This window comes from Lepus europaeus, chromosome 17, assembly GCF_033115175.1.
Source record: "Lepus europaeus isolate LE1 chromosome 17, mLepTim1.pri, whole genome shotgun sequence".
In the NCBI taxonomy this organism is placed as follows: domain Eukaryota; kingdom Metazoa; phylum Chordata; class Mammalia; order Lagomorpha; family Leporidae; genus Lepus; species Lepus europaeus.
The window spans coordinates 26335639-26356363 of NC_084843.1; the positions used below are offsets into that span (position 1 = coordinate 26335639).

The 20725-nt window shown below is 40.5% G+C and overlaps 1 protein-coding gene across 1 annotated transcript in view; it reads left to right on the forward strand.

Annotated features, from left to right (window-relative positions):
- NT5C2 (5'-nucleotidase, cytosolic II) overlaps window positions 1–20725 on the forward strand; it is a 108690-nt gene that overhangs the window by 70051 nt on the left and 17914 nt on the right. Inside the window, exon 3 of the mRNA XM_062214995.1 lies at window positions 58–131. Within this exon, the coding sequence (XP_062070979.1) occupies window positions 58–131 (74 nt within the window). The remainder of the gene's footprint in view (window positions 1–57; window positions 132–20725) is intronic.

Here is a 20725-nt window from a genome sequence, read left to right on the forward strand (position 1 = left end):
ATTTCAGAATTTGTTTTTCAGCATTAATTGAGATGCCACTTTTTACTCTTTCCATAGGGTGTTTGTGAATCGAAGTTTAGCCATGGAAAAAATAAAGTGTTTCGGTTTTGATATGGATTACACCCTTGCTGGTGAGTAGCAATTTCTGATTGCTGAAGAACTGCCGCTTTGGGTATATGACCCTGTGGGCCTACAGTAGTAAAAAGTTGACTTAATGATGTGTTTGGCAGCCAGAAGCTCTTACTGTCAGGCTGCTTTCATTGAGATTTATGAATGTTAAAATTACCAGATATCTTTGAGATTTGGTTCATGGGTTTGTACAGATAAGTGGAAAACAAGTACCAATAGATTATTTTATTTTAGAGACTCTTGTAAGAAACAATATGATAAAACTCATTAAAGTGTTTATCTGAACATTTTTGGATTTTACTCTATTAAGCTGTTCTTCAGGGTGAAATTTTGTATTTCTCATTCTGCCACAATGTAAACTTTTATCCCTTAAAATTTTAATATGTTAATTTTAGCACAAATTGAAATAGAAATTATTGTAAAGGCTTTTTGAAAACTAGAGCTATTAACTTTGTTCAGTATTACATAGCCCCTAGACACTAGTGCTACACTCTTTATCCCTTCCTGACTTAGTTGATTAAAACAGTCAATCAATTAGTCAGTAGTTATAGCAGTTCTTCAGAAATTAAGTGGAATATTTGCAGTTTGGTGCAGATGTCATTTAGTTTAAGAAATAGCAGGGATAAGAGATCAAATTGAGTGCATGTGCATTGTGTTTTCACATATGTGGGGTGTAGGTGACACTCAGAAAATAATTTTCAGAAATTGTTTCTAAAAGATTTGGCATTAGATACATAAACACCTTAAAATGTATAAATATTCACCTATCTTTAGGAGCCATTTATATAAAAGTATTAGAAAACCAACTTCCATCTCCAGTTAGACAGATTTCAATTTGGTGTTCAAGTTAAGCTACAAATATAAATGAGTAATCTAAATGTAAAAAATATGGACACATGCAGGTACTTACCACGTAGGTGTGGCCATGCTATTTTAACAAATAATTATTTAAAATATACACAGACAACCCTTGATTAAATTTTTTCTTTTTCCTACATATTCTATCATTTATTTTTCTATTGCCTTAAAATTGTTTTTACAGCATTTTGATTTTCATATTTTCCTAATTAGATAATGGCATTTGAGTACTTGTCTGAAAGTAGGGGAAAGCACTGTACTTTCTTAATGTAGAGCTTGCTTTTCAAATGGGGAGAAAATTCTGCATTCTTCTTTCAAGAATTCTGGCAATCTAGGAAAAGGAATGACAATATAATTTGGAATTAAAAGAGATATTATCCAAAGCAGAAACAAAAATAGATGGAGTTAGAAAGTTGACAGCTTATTTTCCCTTGGTTTTTTTTTTTTTTTGACAGGCAGAGTGGACAGTGAGAGAGACAGACAGAAAGGTCTTCCTTTTGCCGTTGGTTCACCCTTCAATGGCCGCCGCGGTAGCGCACTGCGGCCGGCGCACCGCGCTGATCTGATGGCAGGAGCCAGGTGCTTCTCCTGGTCTCCCATGGGGTGCAGGGCCCAAGCACTTGGGCCATCCTCCACTGCATTCCCGGGCCACAGCAGAGAGCTGGCCTGGAAGAGGGGCAACCGGGACAGGATCGGTGCCCTGACCGGGACTAGAACCTGGTGTGCCGGCGCCGCAAGGCGGAGGATTAGCCTAGTGAGCCGCGGCGCCGGCCTCCCTTGGTTATTAAGACAGTCTCATGACAGTGAAATAATTCACTCCAGGAAGTATTTATTGAGAATTTTTAATGATTTTTGCACTTGTTGTTACTGAGCGTTAAGATAATTATCTTTTCCTACAGAATGATGAAAAAAATGGACTCATTAAAAAATGTAACAACTTTTTTAATGATACCTTAAGATTTTTTTTCTTTTATTTGCTATTTTTGGAAATGGCCACTTAAAAGTCAATGTTTTCTCTTTGTCTAGATGCTAATATACTTCATATATATCATATATAATAGAAACTATTAATATTTATTAAGTGTTTATTATATGCCAGACCCTTCTCTAAATGCTTTACATAGATGATCTCATTTAGTACATATATTTTCTCTTTCACATCTGTTATAATTTAATATTTACAAATCCCTATGAGGTAGATACTGTTATTATTTCTATTTTACAGATTATGCTGAGGCATTGGGCAGTTCATCCAAGGACATTTAGCTATGATAAAGCTGAACCAAGATCCAAACCTAACCGTGTGTGTGTGTGTGTGTGTGTAGTGTTCAAATTATTATTTTCAGTAATGATAATTTATAGTGAGATATAATTTAAAAGTAATAAGGTCCCCTGAACCTCCAGTAAACCAAGACTTAAGTACGCCAAAGGGCAAAGCCCCTTAAAGTAGTTTGCTTTCATGGTTATATATATATATCATTCCAATAATTCTGTGTTGTGGAAAAACACTGTTATAGTATTGTCTTCATGTCACAAAGCACATAAAAAACCAAGTTTATTGACTTTATACTCTCACCTGTTTTTCAGAATAGTAGTTGTTGAATTAGCTGTGAATAAACTTTAGGTTGTGTAAAAAAGACAGCCATTAAACTTATCAGAAGAATGTGCCATGAATATAGGGACAAGAATAGAAGTGTCTGTCTTTTAAACTTTGAGTATTTGCCGTAAATATCCTGGAGTAAGTGTAATAGACTTAGAAGATAAGTTTTTGGAAAGGTTCTGTAGTCTTTATAGCTCATTTTCTGAGGCATTTTCTAGGCAATTCCCATACCTTGGTATGTCTTTCACTCAGAGTCACTTCTATGTTAATTGTAGCTTTTGTTTATGCTTCTTTTCATTAGCCCTGGAGTTTCTGAAAGCAACTCAAATGAGCTTCCTTTTTCACATTTATAGCCTATGTTTAACATAAAACCTGGCATAAAATAGGTACCTGGTAAATATTTATTAATTAGAAATTTGGGTTCATAAAGTATTTATTTTAAAATGTTTATTTTTATTTTTTATTTTTTTGACAGAGTGGACAGTGAGAGAGAGAAACAGAGAGAAAGGTCTTCCTTTTTGCCATTGGTTCACCCTCCAATGGCCGCCGCGGCCGGCGCACCGTGCTGATCCGATGGCAGGAGCCAGGTGCTTCTCCTGGTCTCCCATGGGGTGCAGGGCCCAAGCACTTGAGCCATCCTCCACTGCACTCCTGGGCCATAGCAGAGAGCTGGCCTGGAAGAGGGGCAACCGGGACAGAATCCGGCACCCCACCGGGACTAGAACCCGGTGTGCCAGCGCCGCAAGGTGGAGGATTAGCTTATTGAGCTGCGGCGCCGGCCCTAAAATGTTTATTTAAAAAAAGCAGAAAACAGACATAGGGAGCTCCCATCCACTAGTTCATTCCTCAGATGTCCACTGTGGTCCCATGCCTTTCAGGGTGCACATTAGGAGGAAGCTGGAATTGGGAGTGGAGCCAGGACTTGAACCCAGGCTTTCCAATTATGTGATATGGTTGCCCCAACCATCACCTTAGCCTCTAGGCCAAACACTCATCCCATGGATGCATTAAGTTCTAGTGTATCAGATTAAGAATCAGTTGTACTTCAATTTGCCTGTTGTAAAACACTAATTACTCAAGTGAAATACTTCTAAATATGTAAATTTTTAAAAATTTAATAAACCTTTTGAGGAATAAGTTATAGACAATAAAACATGCACTCTTAGTGACTGAGTTTGACAAAATGTATACATCTATAAAACCACTGTCGCAATCAAGATGTAGACTGCATCATTCCAGACTGTTCCCTCAATACTTCTATAAAGTCATTTCTCTAGACTCTTTGCCCTTGGGCTTTATGTCTCTATAGATTAATTTTTCCATTTCTAGACTTCCACATGAATGGAGTCATTCCATTGTGTACTCTTGTACCTGGCCTCTTCTGCTCGGCATAATGCTTCTGTGATTCCTTCGTGTTCTTGCATCTGTCAATAAGTCATTCTTTCTTGCTTTTTTAACCCCCTAAGATTTAAAAAAATGACTTGACTTTAAATAATTTTAAAATTACAAAGGAGCTACAAAAATGATCTTTTTTTCCTTTTTTAATGAAAATATCTTGCTTGACCTTAGTAATAAGACCACTAAAAGCTAGGAAATTAACTCTAGTACAATGCTATTAATTTATTAATTCTACCATAGACTTTATTCTTTTTTTATTTTATTTTTTTTTGACAGGCAGAGTGAACAGTGAGAGAGAGAGACAGAGAGAAAGGTCTTCCCTTGCCGTTGGTTCACCCTCCAATGGCCGCCGCGGCTGGCGCGCTGCGGCCGGCGCACCGCGCTGGCAGGAGCCAGGTGCCTATCCTGGTCTCTCATGGGGTGCAGGGCCCAAGCACTTGGGCCATCTTCCACTGCACTCCCTGGCCACAGCAGAGAGCTGGCCTGGAAGAGGGGCAACTGGGACAGAATCCGGTGCCCTGACCGGGACTAGAACCCGGTGTGCCGGCGCCACAAGGCGGAGGATTAGCCTATTGAGCCGCGGCACCGGCCTATTCTGGTTTTTTTTTGAAGAGTTTTTCCACTAATGTCTTTCTTTCAGTCCAGAATCTCACATTGTCTTACCTTTTTAGTCTGCTCCAAGTTGTGATCGTTCCCAAATATTTACTTGTCTTTCATTGCTTTGATACTTTTAAAGAATACTGATTTTAGGTATTTTGTGGAATATTCTACAATTTGAATTCATCTTATGTTTTCTCTTGAATAGATTGAAATATTATGCTTACTTGAGGGAGAATAACATATAGGTAATTCACCCTGCTGCAACCATGGTATTAGTGGGTATTATCGTATTAGTGGGTATATCATATTAGTAGATGTTATTACTTATGGTTAACAGTCCTGTTTCTTTTTAAACTCTCCCACCCTAGCTTTGAAGCTGTATTCCATTGTAAGGGCATACATACCATAATTTGTTTTTTCATTTACCTGTTGGTGGAAATTGTTTCCAATTTGGGGCTGTCATGAATAAAACTGCCATGAACATCTCCTCTCTTACCCCAAATAACTTTAGCAATATTCTTTGCAAATGGTCATTTGCACTTTGGATTCTGTGCAGGTTTATATTTTTCTTTTCCCTTTTTTGAGGCTGCTTTTTCTTACCTTTGTTTTAAAAGTACTTATTTTATTAATTTGAAGTGAAAGGCTCAGAAGAAGTTCTTGATTTCTGGCTTTGGCCTGGCCCAGCTGCGGCCGTTGTGGCAGTTTGGGGGAGGGGTGAACCAGCAGATGGAAGACATCTCTCTCTCTCTGCCTTTCTAATAAATAAACAAATCTTTAAAAAAAGAAAGAAAGAAAAAAAAAGAAAGAAAGAAAGAAAAGCAGAGTTATATAGAGAGGGAGAGACAGAGATCTTGCATCTACTAGTTCACCGCCAAAATGATCAGGACTGGGCCAGGTTTAAACCAGGAACTTTTTGGGGGTCTCCCGCTGCTTTCCCAAGCACATTAGCAGGGAGCTGGATTGGAAGTGGAGCAGTCATACTTGACCCCTGCATCCTTATGGGATGCCAGCATTGCAAGCAGTGGCTTAACCCATTGGACACCACGCCAGCCACAGTGAAGCTTCTTTTTCTCTTTTACAATTTGTTTTATTTATTTATTTGAAAGGCAGAGTTAGAGAGAGAGAGAGAGAGGTCTTTCCTGTGCTTGTTCATTCCCCAAAGGCTGCAATGGCTGGGGCTGGGCTAGGCTGAAGCCAGGGGCTTCATCTGTGTCTCCCACATGGGTGCAAGAGCCCAAGCACTTGGGCCAGCCTCTGCTGCTTTTCCAGTCACATTAGCAGGGAGCTGGATCAGAAGTGGAGCATCTAGGGCACGAACTGGTACCCGTATGGGGTGCTGCCATTGCAGGAGTATTCTGTTAGCATAATGTTGTTATATCCAGAAATCTATTTCTGAGGTTTCAAATGAGAAATTATTTTTTGAATAAATGTGTGACTTAGAATGCTTACTGTCATTTCCTCATGATTTCAGATCACCATGTGACAGAATGCTAATCTGCAAAATATACTTTCCTTATGAAACAAAATGCTAGCCAACAGCCAGTAAATGAGAATAATCCGGATGTAAGAAGGGACTTAAAAAAAAAGGCCAGAACAAACCTCCTTCTGTTTTGGCCTAGCCCTATGTATCTATCTATCTATCTATCTATCTATCTATCTATCTAGTTTAGATTTTATTTATTTATTGGAGAGGTAGAGTTACAGACAGTGAGAGGGAGAGACAGAGAAAGGTCTTCCTTCTGTTTGTTCACTCCCCAAGTGGCCACAATGGCCAGAGATGCGCTGATCTGAAGCCAGGAGCCAGGTGCTTCTTCTTGGTCTCCCATGCAGGTACAGGGGCAGGGGCCCAAGCACTTGGGCCATCTTCTACAGCAGAGAGCTGGATTGGAAGAGGAGCAGCTGGGACTAGAACCGGCGCCCACATGTGATGCCAGCGCCGCAGCAGGTAGATTAACCTAATGCACCATGGCGCCAGCCCCAGGCCTAGCCTTATTTTTAACCTAACCTTAGAGGCTATGTGATAAGAAGAAAAAAAACTTCAGAGTATGACAGAGGTATGGTAGGGACAAACCATTAATATAAGGTATAAGTGAAATATTGTATGTAATATATATTATTATCAATATATAATATAGTTATGATTAATAAAATTAAAACAGTTCTTTTCCTACTGAGTTTGAGGTTAAAGGGAAAACCTAAGGAATAAGGACAAAAATACATTGTAAATTTTATGTGCAGTCTTCTATACTGTGAAAAACTTGGAATCTAGGCAGATGGCAGTGGAATAATTAAATACTCTTTTGAGTTTTTAAGAGTGTTGCAGATGGTCATGAACTTAACAGAAAGCTGTTTTCTTTTATGAACAACTTTTAATGACAGTGTTTCCATGAAGGGTTCTTTTTTTTTTTTTTTTTTTTTTTAAGATTTGTTTGTTTATTTGAAAGGCACAGAGAGAGAGGGAGAGACAGAGTTCTTTCCACTGGTTCACTCCCCAAATGACTGCAATGGCAAGAGCTGGGCAGTCAGGAGCCAGGAGCTTCTTCCTGGTCTCCCATGTGGGTGCAGGGGCCCAAGGACTTGAGACATCTTCCACTGCTTTTGCAGACCATCAGCAGGGATGCTGGATCAGAAGTGGAGCATGTGGGACTCGAACCGACATCCATAAGGGATATTGCTGGTGCCACAGGTGGAGGCTTACCCTACTATGCCACAGCGCTGGCCCTCAAGATTCACTGTCTTTACCATCTTGAGGAGACCAGAAATTTAGCATTAGCTTCCTACCCCTTTGTTTTGTGCTTTGCAGTAAACTATTACTTTTTTTCAGCACCCCAGAGTCATTTATTGACTTGCTGTGTGTCAGGCAGAGAACCCATTTGGGGTTTCTGTAGCAACTCCTCCAACCAATTTTGGGGGTGTTCAGTAGCAATGTCTTAAAGGTTCCACATTGCCACTCTAAGGACAAAGTTTCCAACACATGAATCCTCGGGAGACAAGCCACATCTAAACCATAGCAAGAAGTATGATTGGTCAAAGAAAAAATGGCCTCATGATAATTAACTGAGAGGAACTTGGCAGGATCTGTTTGTTCAGATTCTTATCTCCCTTCTGTCTTCAATACAAGGATGTTCCTTTCCTTCTGATAGAGGGAAATACCTCTCAAATGAGGGTCTTAGGACATGGGTTATGAGGTGGTCAGAAAAATACTTCCTAGGTTTTATGACTTGTGTCAGGAGATGAGGTTGAGGGGAATGGGGAGTAAGAATAAACTTTCTACTTCTGTTTTCTCAAATGCCAGAGTACCATATTTTGGATGTGTCCTGGACCTCATCAATAACTAGTAGTTCACTTAGTAAAACTCATTGCTAGAATTTAAACTTGGGTCAGTTTCCATTTCTCATGCTATTTCCACCTTTCAGAGAAAGAAATTATCCTGTAAGCCTCTATATGAGGTATCAGCAAGGAAAAAAAAAAAAATCATCTAGAAAAAAAGATTGGTGCTTTATTTTTTTTTTTTCTCTCAAAAATAGAAATCCTGCCTAGGACAGAAACTCATCTTTTCTTGCGTTTGAATTATAACCCTCACCTGTAGAATATTTATACAATTTTTTCACTTAATTTTCAGAAATAATCTCAAAGGAATGAAGCCTCATGCTTACTTATATAAATACTTTATTCCAAGTGATGTTAGAATTCTAAAATTTATACAACTTTTTCAACTGAAAAATATATTTTAGATCTTTCGCTTTTGAATGTTTGTCTTATCCCATCCTCCATAGGCCATGTTTATTAGCCACAGGGGATGAAATGCAATGACCCCCAACCTAAGCATGTTGTATCAACAAGCCAAAGAAGTGGGGAGAGGCAACAAAATCACTGTTAAGAGCACTAGAAAAGAAATTAAGAGAAACTAGCCCTTAGTGTTAGATTGTTCTGCTGCTAGTAAAAGCATCTCAGGATCTTTGATCACTGGCCTTTAATACATAGTAAATGCACTCTAATCTTGTTTTATTGTAACTGGAATGCACTTGACTCACTTGGACTGGAATCCAGGGCATGCATCTTATTTGTGTCAGCAATAGTATATCCTCACCAAAGTTACCAGCGTTAGAGCATTTACACATGGCTGAGAAAAACAATCTAACATAAGAAATATTCCGTTTTGACATGTGCTGTCATTGTAGATATCTCAAGTCAGCGCACTGGAGCACTTCTCTCCCTCTCCTTTTTTGGTAGTAAATTTTCACAACATAAAGTTTATCCATGTTTAGTGTATCCATGTTTCAGTGGCATTGAGTCTATTTAGTGTTGTGCAAGGGTCACCGCTATGTATTTCCAAAGGTTTTCATCATCCCACACAGAAAGTCACTACATATTGAGCAATAACTTACCCATTTCCTCCTGCCTGTAGCCCCTCGTAACCTCTAGTCTACTTTCAGTCTTTATGAATTTTTTATTTTATTTTTTTTAAAGATTTATTTATTTGTAAGTCAGAGTTACACACACACACAGAGAGAGGTCTTCCATCTCCTGGTTCACTCTCCAGATGGCCGCAGCAGCTGGAGCTGTGCCAATCTCAGACCAGGAGCCAGGAGCTTCATCAGGGTCTCCCGTGTGGGTGCTGGAGCCTCGGCATGCAGGCCATCTTCCCGTGCTTTCCCAGGCCATAGCAGAGAGCTTAATGGGAAGTGTAGCAGCCGGGTCTCGAACTGGTACCCACATGGGATGCCGGTGCTTCAGGCCAGGGCGTTAACCTGTTGCACCACAGCGCCGGCCCCAGTCTCTATGAATTTACCTATTCTGGATGTTTCATAGAAGTGGAATCAGAAACATTTGTTTTTATATTTGGCTTATTTCTCTATAAAAATTTCTTTAGGGGGCCGGCGCTGTGGCATAGTGGGAAAAGCTGCCGCCTGCGGTGCGGTATCCTATATGGGCGCCTGTTAGAGTCCCGGCTGCTCCACTTCTGATCCAGCTCTCTGCTATGGCCTGGGAAAGCAGTAGAAGATGGCCCAAGTCCTTGGGCCCCTGCACCTGCGTGGGAGACCTGGAAGAAGCTCCTGGCTCCTGGCTTTGGATCGGCACAGCTCCGGCTGTTGTGGTCATCTGGGGAGTGAACTAGCGGAAGGAAGACCTCTCTCTGCCTCTTCTTCTCTCTCTGTGTAACTCTGACTTTCAAATAAATAAATAAATCTTAAAAATAAAATTTTCTTCAGTATTTTTTAAAAAAACTATTTTATTATTTATTTGATAGGCAGAGCAACAAAGAGAGTGGGAGAAACAGATCTTCCTTCCACTGGTTCAACTCCCAAATGGTCACAACAGAGTGAGTCAGGCTGAAGCCAGGAGCCAGGAACTCGAAACTCTGTCCTGTCTCCCGCATGGGTGTCAGGTACCCATGTGTTTGGGCCATCTTCTGCTGCCTTTCCAGGTGTATTAGTAGGAAGTTGGATCAGAAGTGGAGTTAAGACTTGAATGGGCACTCTGATAGGGGATGTCAGTATTACAAGCAGCAGCTTAACTCGTTGTACTGCCACTCCAGCCCCAGCCCAGTGTTGTTTTTTGTTTTTAAATATTTATTTATTTTTACTTGAAAGTCAGAGTTACACAGAGAGAAAAGAAGAGGCAGAGAAAGAGAGAGGTCTTCCATCCACTTGTTCACTCCCCAGTTGGCCGCAATGGCTAGAGCTGTGCTGATCCAAATCCAGGAGCCAGGAGCTTCTTCTGGGTCTCCCACGCAGGTGTACAGGCCCAAGGACTTGGGCCATCCTCTGCTCCTTTCCCAGGGCATAGCAGAGAGCCGAATAGGAAGTGGAGCAGCCGGGACTGGAACTGGCTCCCATATGGGATGCCGGCACTGCAGGCGGCAGCTCTACCCACTATGCCACAGTGCTGGCCCCCAGCCCAGTGTTTTTAAGTTTGGTCCATTTTACAGCATGTATCGGCATTTCATTCCTTTTTTTTTTTTTTTTTAAGATTTATTTATTTATTTGAAAGAGTTACACAGAGAGAGAAGGAGATGCAGAGAGAGAGAGAGGTCTTCCATCCACTGGTCCACTCCCCAGTTGGCCACAATGGCTGGAGCTGCGCCAGTCCAGAGCCAGGGTATTCTTCCAGGTCTTCCCACGTGGGTGCAGGAGCCCAAGGACTTGGGCCATCTTCTGCTGCTTTCCCAGGCCATAGCAGAGAGCTGGATCAGAAGTGGAGCAGCCGGGACTTGAACCAGCACCCATATGGGATGCTGGCACTGCAGGCAGTGGCTTTACCCGCTATGCCACAAAGCTGGCCCTTCATTCCTTTTTATGACTGAATAATAGTTCATTGTGTGTGTGTGTGTATACATACATATGTATATTATAGTTGTTTAGTCATTTATTGCTGGACATTTGGATTGTTTCCATGTGCCAACTATTAGAAGTAAGGTTTCTGTGAATGTCGGTGTGCAAGTGGATGTTTGAGTTTCTGCTTTCGTTTCTTCTGGATATATACCCAGGAATGGAACTGCTGGGTAATATGATAACTCTGTTTAGCTTCTGAGGAACCACTAAACTGTTTTCCATAGTGACTGTAACATTTCATATTCCCACCAGCGATGCATGAGTGTTCCAGTTTCTCTCATCCTTGGCAACACTCTTGATTTTGATGTTTTCCTAATGGGTAGTGATGCTTGCTTGCTGTCTGTAGACCTTCTTAGAAGAAATGTCATGTTTTTTGTTGTTGTTGTTGTTGTTGCTGCTAACTTATTGGACCTCTTTAAATGTTCTGAATATTTATCCCTTATTAGATAAATAATTTATAAATATTATTTCATTCTGTGGGTTGTCTTTTTCTCTGTCAAGTGTCAAACACAGCATGCAACAAGAGCACTTTTATTGTTGGAACCACGGACAATGTAAAGTTTGTGTCTGGGCTTCAGAATTTCTTCTTCTTTTTTTAAGTTGTATTTTATTTGTTTGAAAGAGTCAGAGGGAGGGAGGGGGAGAGAGAAACATTCCTCCACTGGTTCACTCCCCAAATGGCCACGACAGTCCAAACTGGGTCAGGCCAAAGCCATGAACCTGAAACTCCATCCTGGTCTCCCATGTGGGTGGCAGGGGCCCAAGCACTTGGGCCATCTTCTGCTGCCTTTGCAGGCACATTAGCAGGAAGTTCAATTGGAAGCAGAGCAGCTGGGACTCAAATTGGTACTCACCTACGATTCTGGTGTCACAGCCCTAGAATTTCTTATTTATTTTTATTTATTTATTTTGACAGGCAGAGTTAGGCAGTGAGAGGGAGAGAAAGGTCTTCCTTTTTCCGTTGGTTCACCCCCCCAAGTGGCCACTACAACCAACATGTTGCGGCCGATCCAAAGCCAGGAGCCAGGTGCTTCCTCCTGGTCTCCCATACGGGTGCAGGGCCCAAGCACTTGGGCCATCCTCCACTGCCTTCCTGGGCCACAGCAGAGAGCTGGACTGGAAGAGGAGCAGCCGGGACTAGAACCAACGCCCATATGGGATGTCACAGGCAGAGGACTAACCTACTTCGCCATGGTACTGGCCCCAATGTAGTTTTTTTTTTTTTTTTTAAAGGGCTTTCAAGCTGTTTTGATCCCTCCTAAAAAACAGTAAAATATGGTAATAAGCTGAGTGTTTGAAAAGAGAAACTAGGGTAACAGAGAAGAACAAAAAAGTCTTCCAAAAGAAGGATCCCTTTCTAAAAAAGAAGAAAAAATTAACAAAGTAATTGTGGTTAATAAAGTTATAAATACTATCATAAAGCCAAACAAATTGAAAATCTAACAGACTATATCATGAGGACTTACCCCAAGAAAAAAGAGAGTTGTAAAGACGAAAAGTGAAAAGTTCATACCATGTTTACTGAATTATATCAGCAATCCAGTTAGAATCAACTGAATTTGAGAGGAACTATAGTGATTTAGTGTGTGTAGCTGGAATATTATTTATAGCTTTGACTCTAAAGCAACAAACTATTAATAAGTTATAAGGCCGGTGCTGTGGCTTAACAGGCTAATCCTCCGCCTTGCGGCGCCGGCACACCAGGTTCTAGTCCCGGTTGGGGCGCTGGATTCTATCCCGGTTGCCCCTCTTCCAGGCCAGCTCTCTGCTATGGCCCGGGAAGGCAGTGGAGGATGGCCCAAGTCCTTGGGCCCTGAACCCACATGGGAGACCAGGAGAAGCACCTGGCTCCTGGCTTCAGATCAGCGCGATGCGCCGACCACAGCGGCCATTGGAGGGTGAACCAACGGCAAAAAGGAAGACCTTTCTCTCTGTCTCTCTCTCAGTATCCACTCTGCCTGTCAAAAAAAAAAAAAAAAAAAGAAGTTATAGACTACTTTTACATAAAATATATAATGAGACTTGCAAATGAGACATGTAAAATGAGTCAGAAAATTTTTTATTTTATAAAAATTTTATTTGAAAAGCAGAGAGTTGAGCACACGCATGTACACACATATATACACATACAGATCTTTCTTCTGCTGGTCACTCCCCAGATGCCTGCAATATCAAGGGCTGGGCCGGGAACCAGAATTCAATATTGGTGACAGGGAGGGAAGTTGTTGAGCCATGTTCTGCCTTCTAGGGTTTACACTAATAGGAAGCTATATTGAAAGCAAAATAGCTAGGACTTGAAGCAGGCAGTCCTGTATGGGATGCAGACATCCCAAACAGCAACTTTTTGTTGTTGTTGTTTAAGTTTTATTTATTTATTTATTTATTTATTTATTTATTATTTGAAAGAGCGATTTAAAAAAATTATTTAGAAGGCAGAGTTACAAAGAGCAAAAAGAGAGTGAGAAGTAGAGAAAGATAGAGATTTCATCCATTAGTTCACTCACTAGATGGCTACAGTGGCTAGGGCTGGGCCAGGCTGAATGAAGCAGGAAGCCAGGAGCTGGAACTGGAACCCAGGCCCTCCAATATGGAATGCGGTCATCCAGAGTAGTGTCTTACCTCTAAGCCAAACACCTGCCCCAGGATTGTGAAAGAAGACCAAGTCGAGTGATCACTCAAAGGTTCTTTTTATTTCCCAAGTCTTTATATCCCCCTCAGTTTTTCCCTGGATGAACAGTATTATCCAGGATACTTTGTAGTTATTAATGAATGGTTTTATTTACATCTGGAGTCATTAAATACCTAAACTCTGTTTACTTTTTTTTTTTTTTTAAAGATTTATTTATTGAAAGAGTTACATGGGGCGGGGGTCTTCCATCTGCTGGTTCACTCCCCAGTTGGCTGCAATAGCTGGAGCTGTGCCGGTCCAAAGCCAGGAGTCAGGAGCTTCTTCCAGGTCTCCCACATGGGTGCATGCACCCAAGGACTTGGGCCATCTTCTTCTGCCTTCCCAGGCCATAGCAGAGAGCTGGATCAGAAGAGGAGCAGCCAGGACTTGAACTGGTGCCCATATAGGATGCTGGCACTACAGGCCATGGCCTTAGCCGCTATGCCACAGCACTGGCCCCACTCTCTTTACTTTTTTTTTTTTTTTTTTAAAGATTTATTTATTTGAAAGTTAGAGTTACACAGAGAGAGGAGAGGCAGAGAGAGATACAGGTCTTCCATCCGCTGGTTCACTCTCCAGATGGCCAAAATGGCCGGAGCTGTGCCAATCCAAAGTCAGGAGCCAGGAGCTTCTTCCAGGTCTCCCATGCAGGTGCAGGGGCCCAAGGACTTGAGCCATCTTCTACTGCTTTCCCAGGCAATAGCAGAGAGCTGGATTGGAAGTGGAGCAGCCGGGACTTTAACAGGCACCCATATGGGATACCGGCGCTTCAGGCCAGGGCGTTAACAAGCTATGCCACAGCGCTAGCTCCCCTCTGTTTACTACTTTAAGACTTTGATAAATAGTAAAAACAATTCAAAGGAGTAACTTTTTTTACTTAAAGTGTAGGCTCAAGGCTCACACTTTTTGGCTCATTGACCATAGTTTGACTCAGAGTATTTACTTAATTGGATTTGTATTTCAAAATTAAGAGATTGCAGACAGATGAAAATCTAAGCTAACTTGTAGAGTTGGAGACATTTGACCCTCTTTCCCACAGGGAAGTCAGCCATAGTTGAGTAACCACTTGTTGCTCTGGGAGAGACTTGGACCCTTACTTTACACATTAATTCACTTGCCTGACCCTGATACAGGTGTTTAGAACACACTGGCTGAATCTGAATCTCAATGTTTGTCAGGTAAACTTTATAATATCTTGAGATAGTGTTTATAAAAATGAGTTATATAGCAGCTGGCAGTGGTGGTGTGGCATAGCAAGTTAAGCTACTGCCTGCAACATGGGTGCTGGTTCAGGTCCTGGCTGCTCCACTTCCCAGTCAGCTCCCTGCTGATGTGCCTGGGAGAACAGTGTAGGATGGCTCAGGTGCATGGGTCCCTGCCACCCACATGGGAGACCCAGAGGAAGCTCCTGTTTGGCCTGGCCCAGCCTCAGCAACGACAGCCATTTGAGGAGTGAAGCAGCAGTTGGAAGATCTCTCTCTCTCTCTTTTAATTTATTTATTTGAGAGAGTTACAGAGAGGCAGAGGCAGAGCGAAAGAGACAGAGAGGTCTTCCATCTGCTGCTTCACTCCCTAAATGGCCCAACAGCCAGAGCTGGGCCAACCTGAAGCCAGGAGCTTCTTCCAGGTTTTCCACGTGGGTGCAGGGGTTCATGGACTTGGGCCATCTTCCCCTGCTTTCCTAGGCCATAGCAGAGGGCTGGATAAGAAGTGGAGCAGCCGGGACTTGAACCAGCGCCCATATGGGATGCTGGCACTGCAGGCGGCGATTTTACCCGCTATGCCACAGTGCTGGCCCAGATCTCTGTCTTTCCTTCTCTCTCTGTAACTCTGACTTTCAAATATATAAATACATCTTCAAAAATAAATGAGTCATCTTTATAAGCATGAATAAAACATGCATAATTTTTAAGAAAGCTTCCCAGGCCTAGTTAATTTGTTGCTTTTCTGTCTCTGAATGCCGTCTTAGTACATTGATATTGATCTTCCAAAACTTATTATAAATATCTAATTGTGTATCCTCATAGTGCACCATGGGCTGTACTCCTTTAGGCTAAGGACCATATTTTGTCTCTTTGTTCTCAGCATCTAGTCCATGGTACACAGCAGATACTTAAGTTTTTGTTCAATCTAACTTTAAAAGTATTGACATTTGAATGCTGTGCTCTGTTATTAATTTTAGGGAAAAATGACTTTTATTTCTTTTGTTACAAGCAGCTCCTTTGGCTAAAGAGAATTTTTAAATATGTGTTGATGATTTTCAGTTTATCTGTCTTAAATTGCAAACAGTACTGAAAATACAAGGTCCTAGTGCTCAGCGGGAAATATGTAATTCTTTTCATTTTATTTCACATGAATTTTATTTTACAATGAAATTCTAATTTTTAGAAATATTTTTGAAATATACTCTTATTTGATTTCTGTTCCTTTACAGAACTGGAATTGACAGTTTTCCAAATCCCATTTATTTTACTTGTTTGCATATCTAGCCATTTGCGAGTTCATTTTACTTTATAGTACTAAAAGTATTACAGGGTGTGTAGATTTCTGAAGTAAATTAAAACTGAGTCATTTTAAGAATTTCATCTATTTTAGATCATTAATTGTGAATTAATGATTAAGATCATTAATAAATTAGAGATAAAGTTTTCCCTTTGTATTATTGTGTTAGAAATTTCATATAGCTTTGACAAGTGGAAAAAGCACTGATACTGTTCACATGAAGAAAGGACAGACTTCAGTTAGTATTTTCCTCAGTGAAAAATGTGCATTATTACTTTTTCTAGTTACATTCTCAGAGAACCAATATTGCATAGTTTAACAACTTAATAGAGAGCTTTGATGCTGATTAAATAAGAACAGAAGATACTCTTGGGCTGTTGGGTTAGGGTTTGTTTTTCATAGTTGCTTTTGATGGTGATTTCTCCTGATTGTAATATTGTTAGGACTTTTAGACATTACATTTTATCATTTCTGTGCTTCTATTGAGTATCATCTCGCTGTCATTTAAAAAATAAATCCATGTATTAGAGGAATCTAACCACATGTTTTCAAAAGAATGCCTGTGGGGGAAAATTACTCCCTTTAAATAGAATTAGATCTAATTTATATCTTAAAAAGGTCAATATATTTACAGAATGTGCATATACATCTTAAACACAGTTACCAAGTAGTTTCTTTTAACTTTATGGAGTATTATAACAGAAGGCAAATATCCACCGACAGAATCAAAGTAACAGTATTGCCTTCCATGCCAAATTTAGACATTTTTAGTGGCATGCCATTCCTTTCTGGGCTAGAGCAAGGTGATGAACTGAAGTTAAGAACAGCTGAAGACTCAGTTTAACTGGGTACTTGAAAGCAGGATGAAACTGCTCTGGTTTATTTTTGTATACTTTATTTAACCTTTTTCACTAGCCAGAATTCAATTTTAAACACCATTTACTAACTACATTCAGATTCTAGCATACTAACCTGAAATGTGCTGGAGAAAAAGAACTGAAAAGACAAATAGATGCATTTTTCTATTTGTCTTTTGACTTCACATTTCAGGATCAGACTTGATGTGTATTCCAGACCCAGGGTATGAGAAAAGCAAATTATACATAGGCTTATTTTTAAAAGCCTCCTTTTGTTATGGCTGATTAGGCTAATTTTACTGATAGTGATAGTGATGTAATAGGAGGGCAGTAATAACTCCTGTAAATACCAATTTCCGAATGGTGTCTCTCTCTGTTCCAGCCCATCACAACAGTTTTAAAACCAGCTTTTGTTTTTTTGTTTTTGTTTTGTTGCTTTGTTTTGTTTTTTAACAGGAGAGCCAGTGTAACTCCTTCAAGACTGGAGTGACACACACTGCATCTGCATCTGCCTCATGTGAGTTCTCATTTGGGCAGCAGCACTCTGCTAGGCCGGAACCTCTGTAGAGGTTTGCCCTTTATTTTTCTAAAATCTGTAAACTACTACACACTGTGTCTTGGTGGCAAAGGTAAAAAGTGCATGAGAATTCCAAACTTCCCTGCAGCAAGTTTGTGGCTCATTCCAAAGGAACTTTATCCTCTCACACAGATTCTATCTTGTGTGAATAGCATGGACTCAAAACAGGGCCTGCAGCTTTCATCCCCACAACATGCAGTTATTTTTTGAAGAGCTGGTTTTTTCTTGCAGATTATGGAGTAAAGAATACCTTTAAACACTCTGAGTAGCCTCAACTTTCAAAGCATTGGTTGTTCTCTTTATAGTCTTGTTACATAACCAGAGAACACTGTGTGCTGTCCCAGTAGCTAAAGCAGTTCTCTCGTTTGGACGCTGGCCCTTAAAAAAAATTCCTTTGTCTTTGGATCTTGGGTAAGTTGGGATAGGCCCTGGGACCTTCTTGGGGAAGAAACAAGCAGTTAATGTGTGAGGTTATGTTTATTCTGAAGCTACTGGCTGCGTTTCGGAACCACAGAGAGTCATTAGTAAGAATTGAGCTTAAAGCTGTGCATTATTCACCTGGCACAATTTTATGAAAGAAATTGAAATGAGAGCCTTTGCAGCTGTGGAGCGGCACATAGCTCTGCAGTCTGAGGTGGTATATATGGTTCCCTACACGTTTTTGAAGCTGGCTTTGAAGGGCCTGGTTGGTTAAAGAAAGAATTTAGTTGTTTAATTTTTTAAGGAATGGCAGTGCTTTGTAAGCCTCAAGAATTTTTCCTCCTAGTCAGAATAAGTGTGTTTATTGCCAAGGGACACTTAGAATCAAACCTCTAAATTTATTCTCTGCGCAGCTGCAGTCCTGACTTCCAGCCGTGGTTGCACTGTATGGAGCTTTAGCAGATGATTTAGTGACCTGGGAGTTCATGTTGCTGAAATAATTATCCGGGAAGCTTATGAGATAATGTCAATAGCTTGTAGGTCTTACTGATTAATATAGAGCTTGATGAAATAGATAGTGTTGCTAAAGTGGATCTTGGCCTCTCTTTGCTAAATCCATTCCCACCTATGACTAGACCAGTTTATTTTGGACTAGTTGGAAGAAATTGGAGGGAGAGTTAGTATGTTTCAACATCCAGGCTTAAGTTTTGAAAGCATATGTAATCTAGAAATGCATTGTTAGCAATGGTAATGTATCTCATGAAAAAAAGCTTTAGGTGAGACTCAGAGAAACCAAAATTCTGGCTTCAGCTGTTTGTACTTGCTATGTAACTTTGAGTTATCCAATGGGGAGGATAAATCATACTTTTAGGAAGAGCTCTGGACTGATTGAAAGAAAATTTAAAGACTTTATATCTATAGGTGGAATTTCCAGAAAGTCACCTCAATTGAACACTTGGGAAGTTCTGCCCTGAGAATAAATACAATGTGGCATATGTATGAAAGTCTTCAAAACGTGTGTGAAAAATGTGTTATTGTGGGGGAAAAGAACTGCATGAATTTCAAAGAATTTGTGTACCAAAATAAACCTTTTAACTCCATTTTTCCATTACTTTTTGAAGTACCCTCATGTTGTATTTTATTTTCTGCTCTTGTGCTAGACAAGTAAGGATTTGAGATTTTTTTCCTTGGTATTTTTTTTCAACCAGAAATTCTGAATAAATTAATTTGAGCTTCAGTCTAAGTTGTATCGTAGACTAAAGTTTTGATTACCAGTTACTCCATTTCTCTGTAATTACCTGATTCACTAAGGGGAAATTGCTGACTTAGGGGTGAGCTTGGGTAGAAATAAAGATTTGTTTTTTTTCATTCCCTGTTCTTAGGGCATTTCCAACAGATTATTCTCTGAAAGAATTAATTGAAAAAATTTTATATGGGCCAGATCCTCTAAGAATGAGTACCAATTAATCACTTAAATTACTTACCTACAATTACTGGAAATGTAGCCACACTGAAATTTTATTTCATTAAATATTGTTTTAAAAAGTGAGGCTCTGGTTAGGACTGAGAAATATTTTTTGTTTTAAAAAAATTTGTTAAAGGCCAGCGCCGCGGCTCACTAGGCTAATCCTCCGCCTTGCAGAGGTAAGAGTAATTTCTTGTTGAGTTTATTTTGAGCAACTGTGAGTGTTGTCCCTTGACAGGAATGTATAGAACTTGGGCAAATGATAAAGCAACTCTGACTGAAAAAGTAAGAAACTTGTATCTCAAAACTCTTTAAAAATATGAAAGTTAGGCCAGCGCCGCGGCTCACTAGGCTAATCCTCCGCCTTGGGCGCCGGCACACCGGGTTCTAGTCCCGGTTGGGGCACCGATCCTGTCCTGGTTGCCCCTCTTCCAGGCCAGCTCTCTGCTGTGGCCAGGGAGTGCAGTGGAGGATGGCCCAAGTGCTTGGGCCCTGCACCCCATGGGAGACCAGGATAAGCACCTGGCTCCTGCCATCGGATCAGCGCGGTGCGCCGGCCGCAGCGCACCTACCGCGGCAGCCATTGGAGGGTGAACCAACGGCAAAAGGAAGACCTTTCTCTCTGTCTCTCTCTCACTGTCCACTCTGCCTGTCAAAAATAAAAATAAAAAATAAAAAAAAAATAAAAAATAAAAATTTGTTAAAATAGGATTTACTAGCAATTAGGGTGGGACCTCTGGGGTAGGAATAAAATAAGAGATGTTATTTTATACTCCAGTTCACAACAGTGGATGCCATGCCTTACTGGTTTTGAGATCACACTAGCTCTTACTCTGTTAGTGTGTGTGAATGTGTAGCACCTCTGCATACATGTGGATGTCATATAGATTTAGAAATTCCACATTTAAGGCTTCAGCCAGTTTTTTTAGGAGTTGAAGTGGGAAAGTTGGAGATGATGAGGCAGGAGTTGAGGGAAGGAAAAAAAAATGTAGCCAGTTTTAAAAATGTTAGCTACAGTTAAATTACTCTTAGCCTCAGACAACAACAACAACAACAAAAAAAGATGGCTTCTTTTGGCATTGGTCTGTGGAAGTGGAGTTTAGGCAACTCCTAAAGGACTTTAAAAATTGTAGACTTCTGTTTCTTGAATATGACAAATGTATATTAAACTATTTGAAAGTTCAGCTTACTTTTTTAAAATCTTAATTTGATTTAGAAAAAGTAGATGAATTAGTATGTTACAAGTTTTAATGGAATAGAAGGGAGGGATATCTTAAGTTCTCCTTCCTTTCCCTGTCCCAGCCACTCAATTCTCT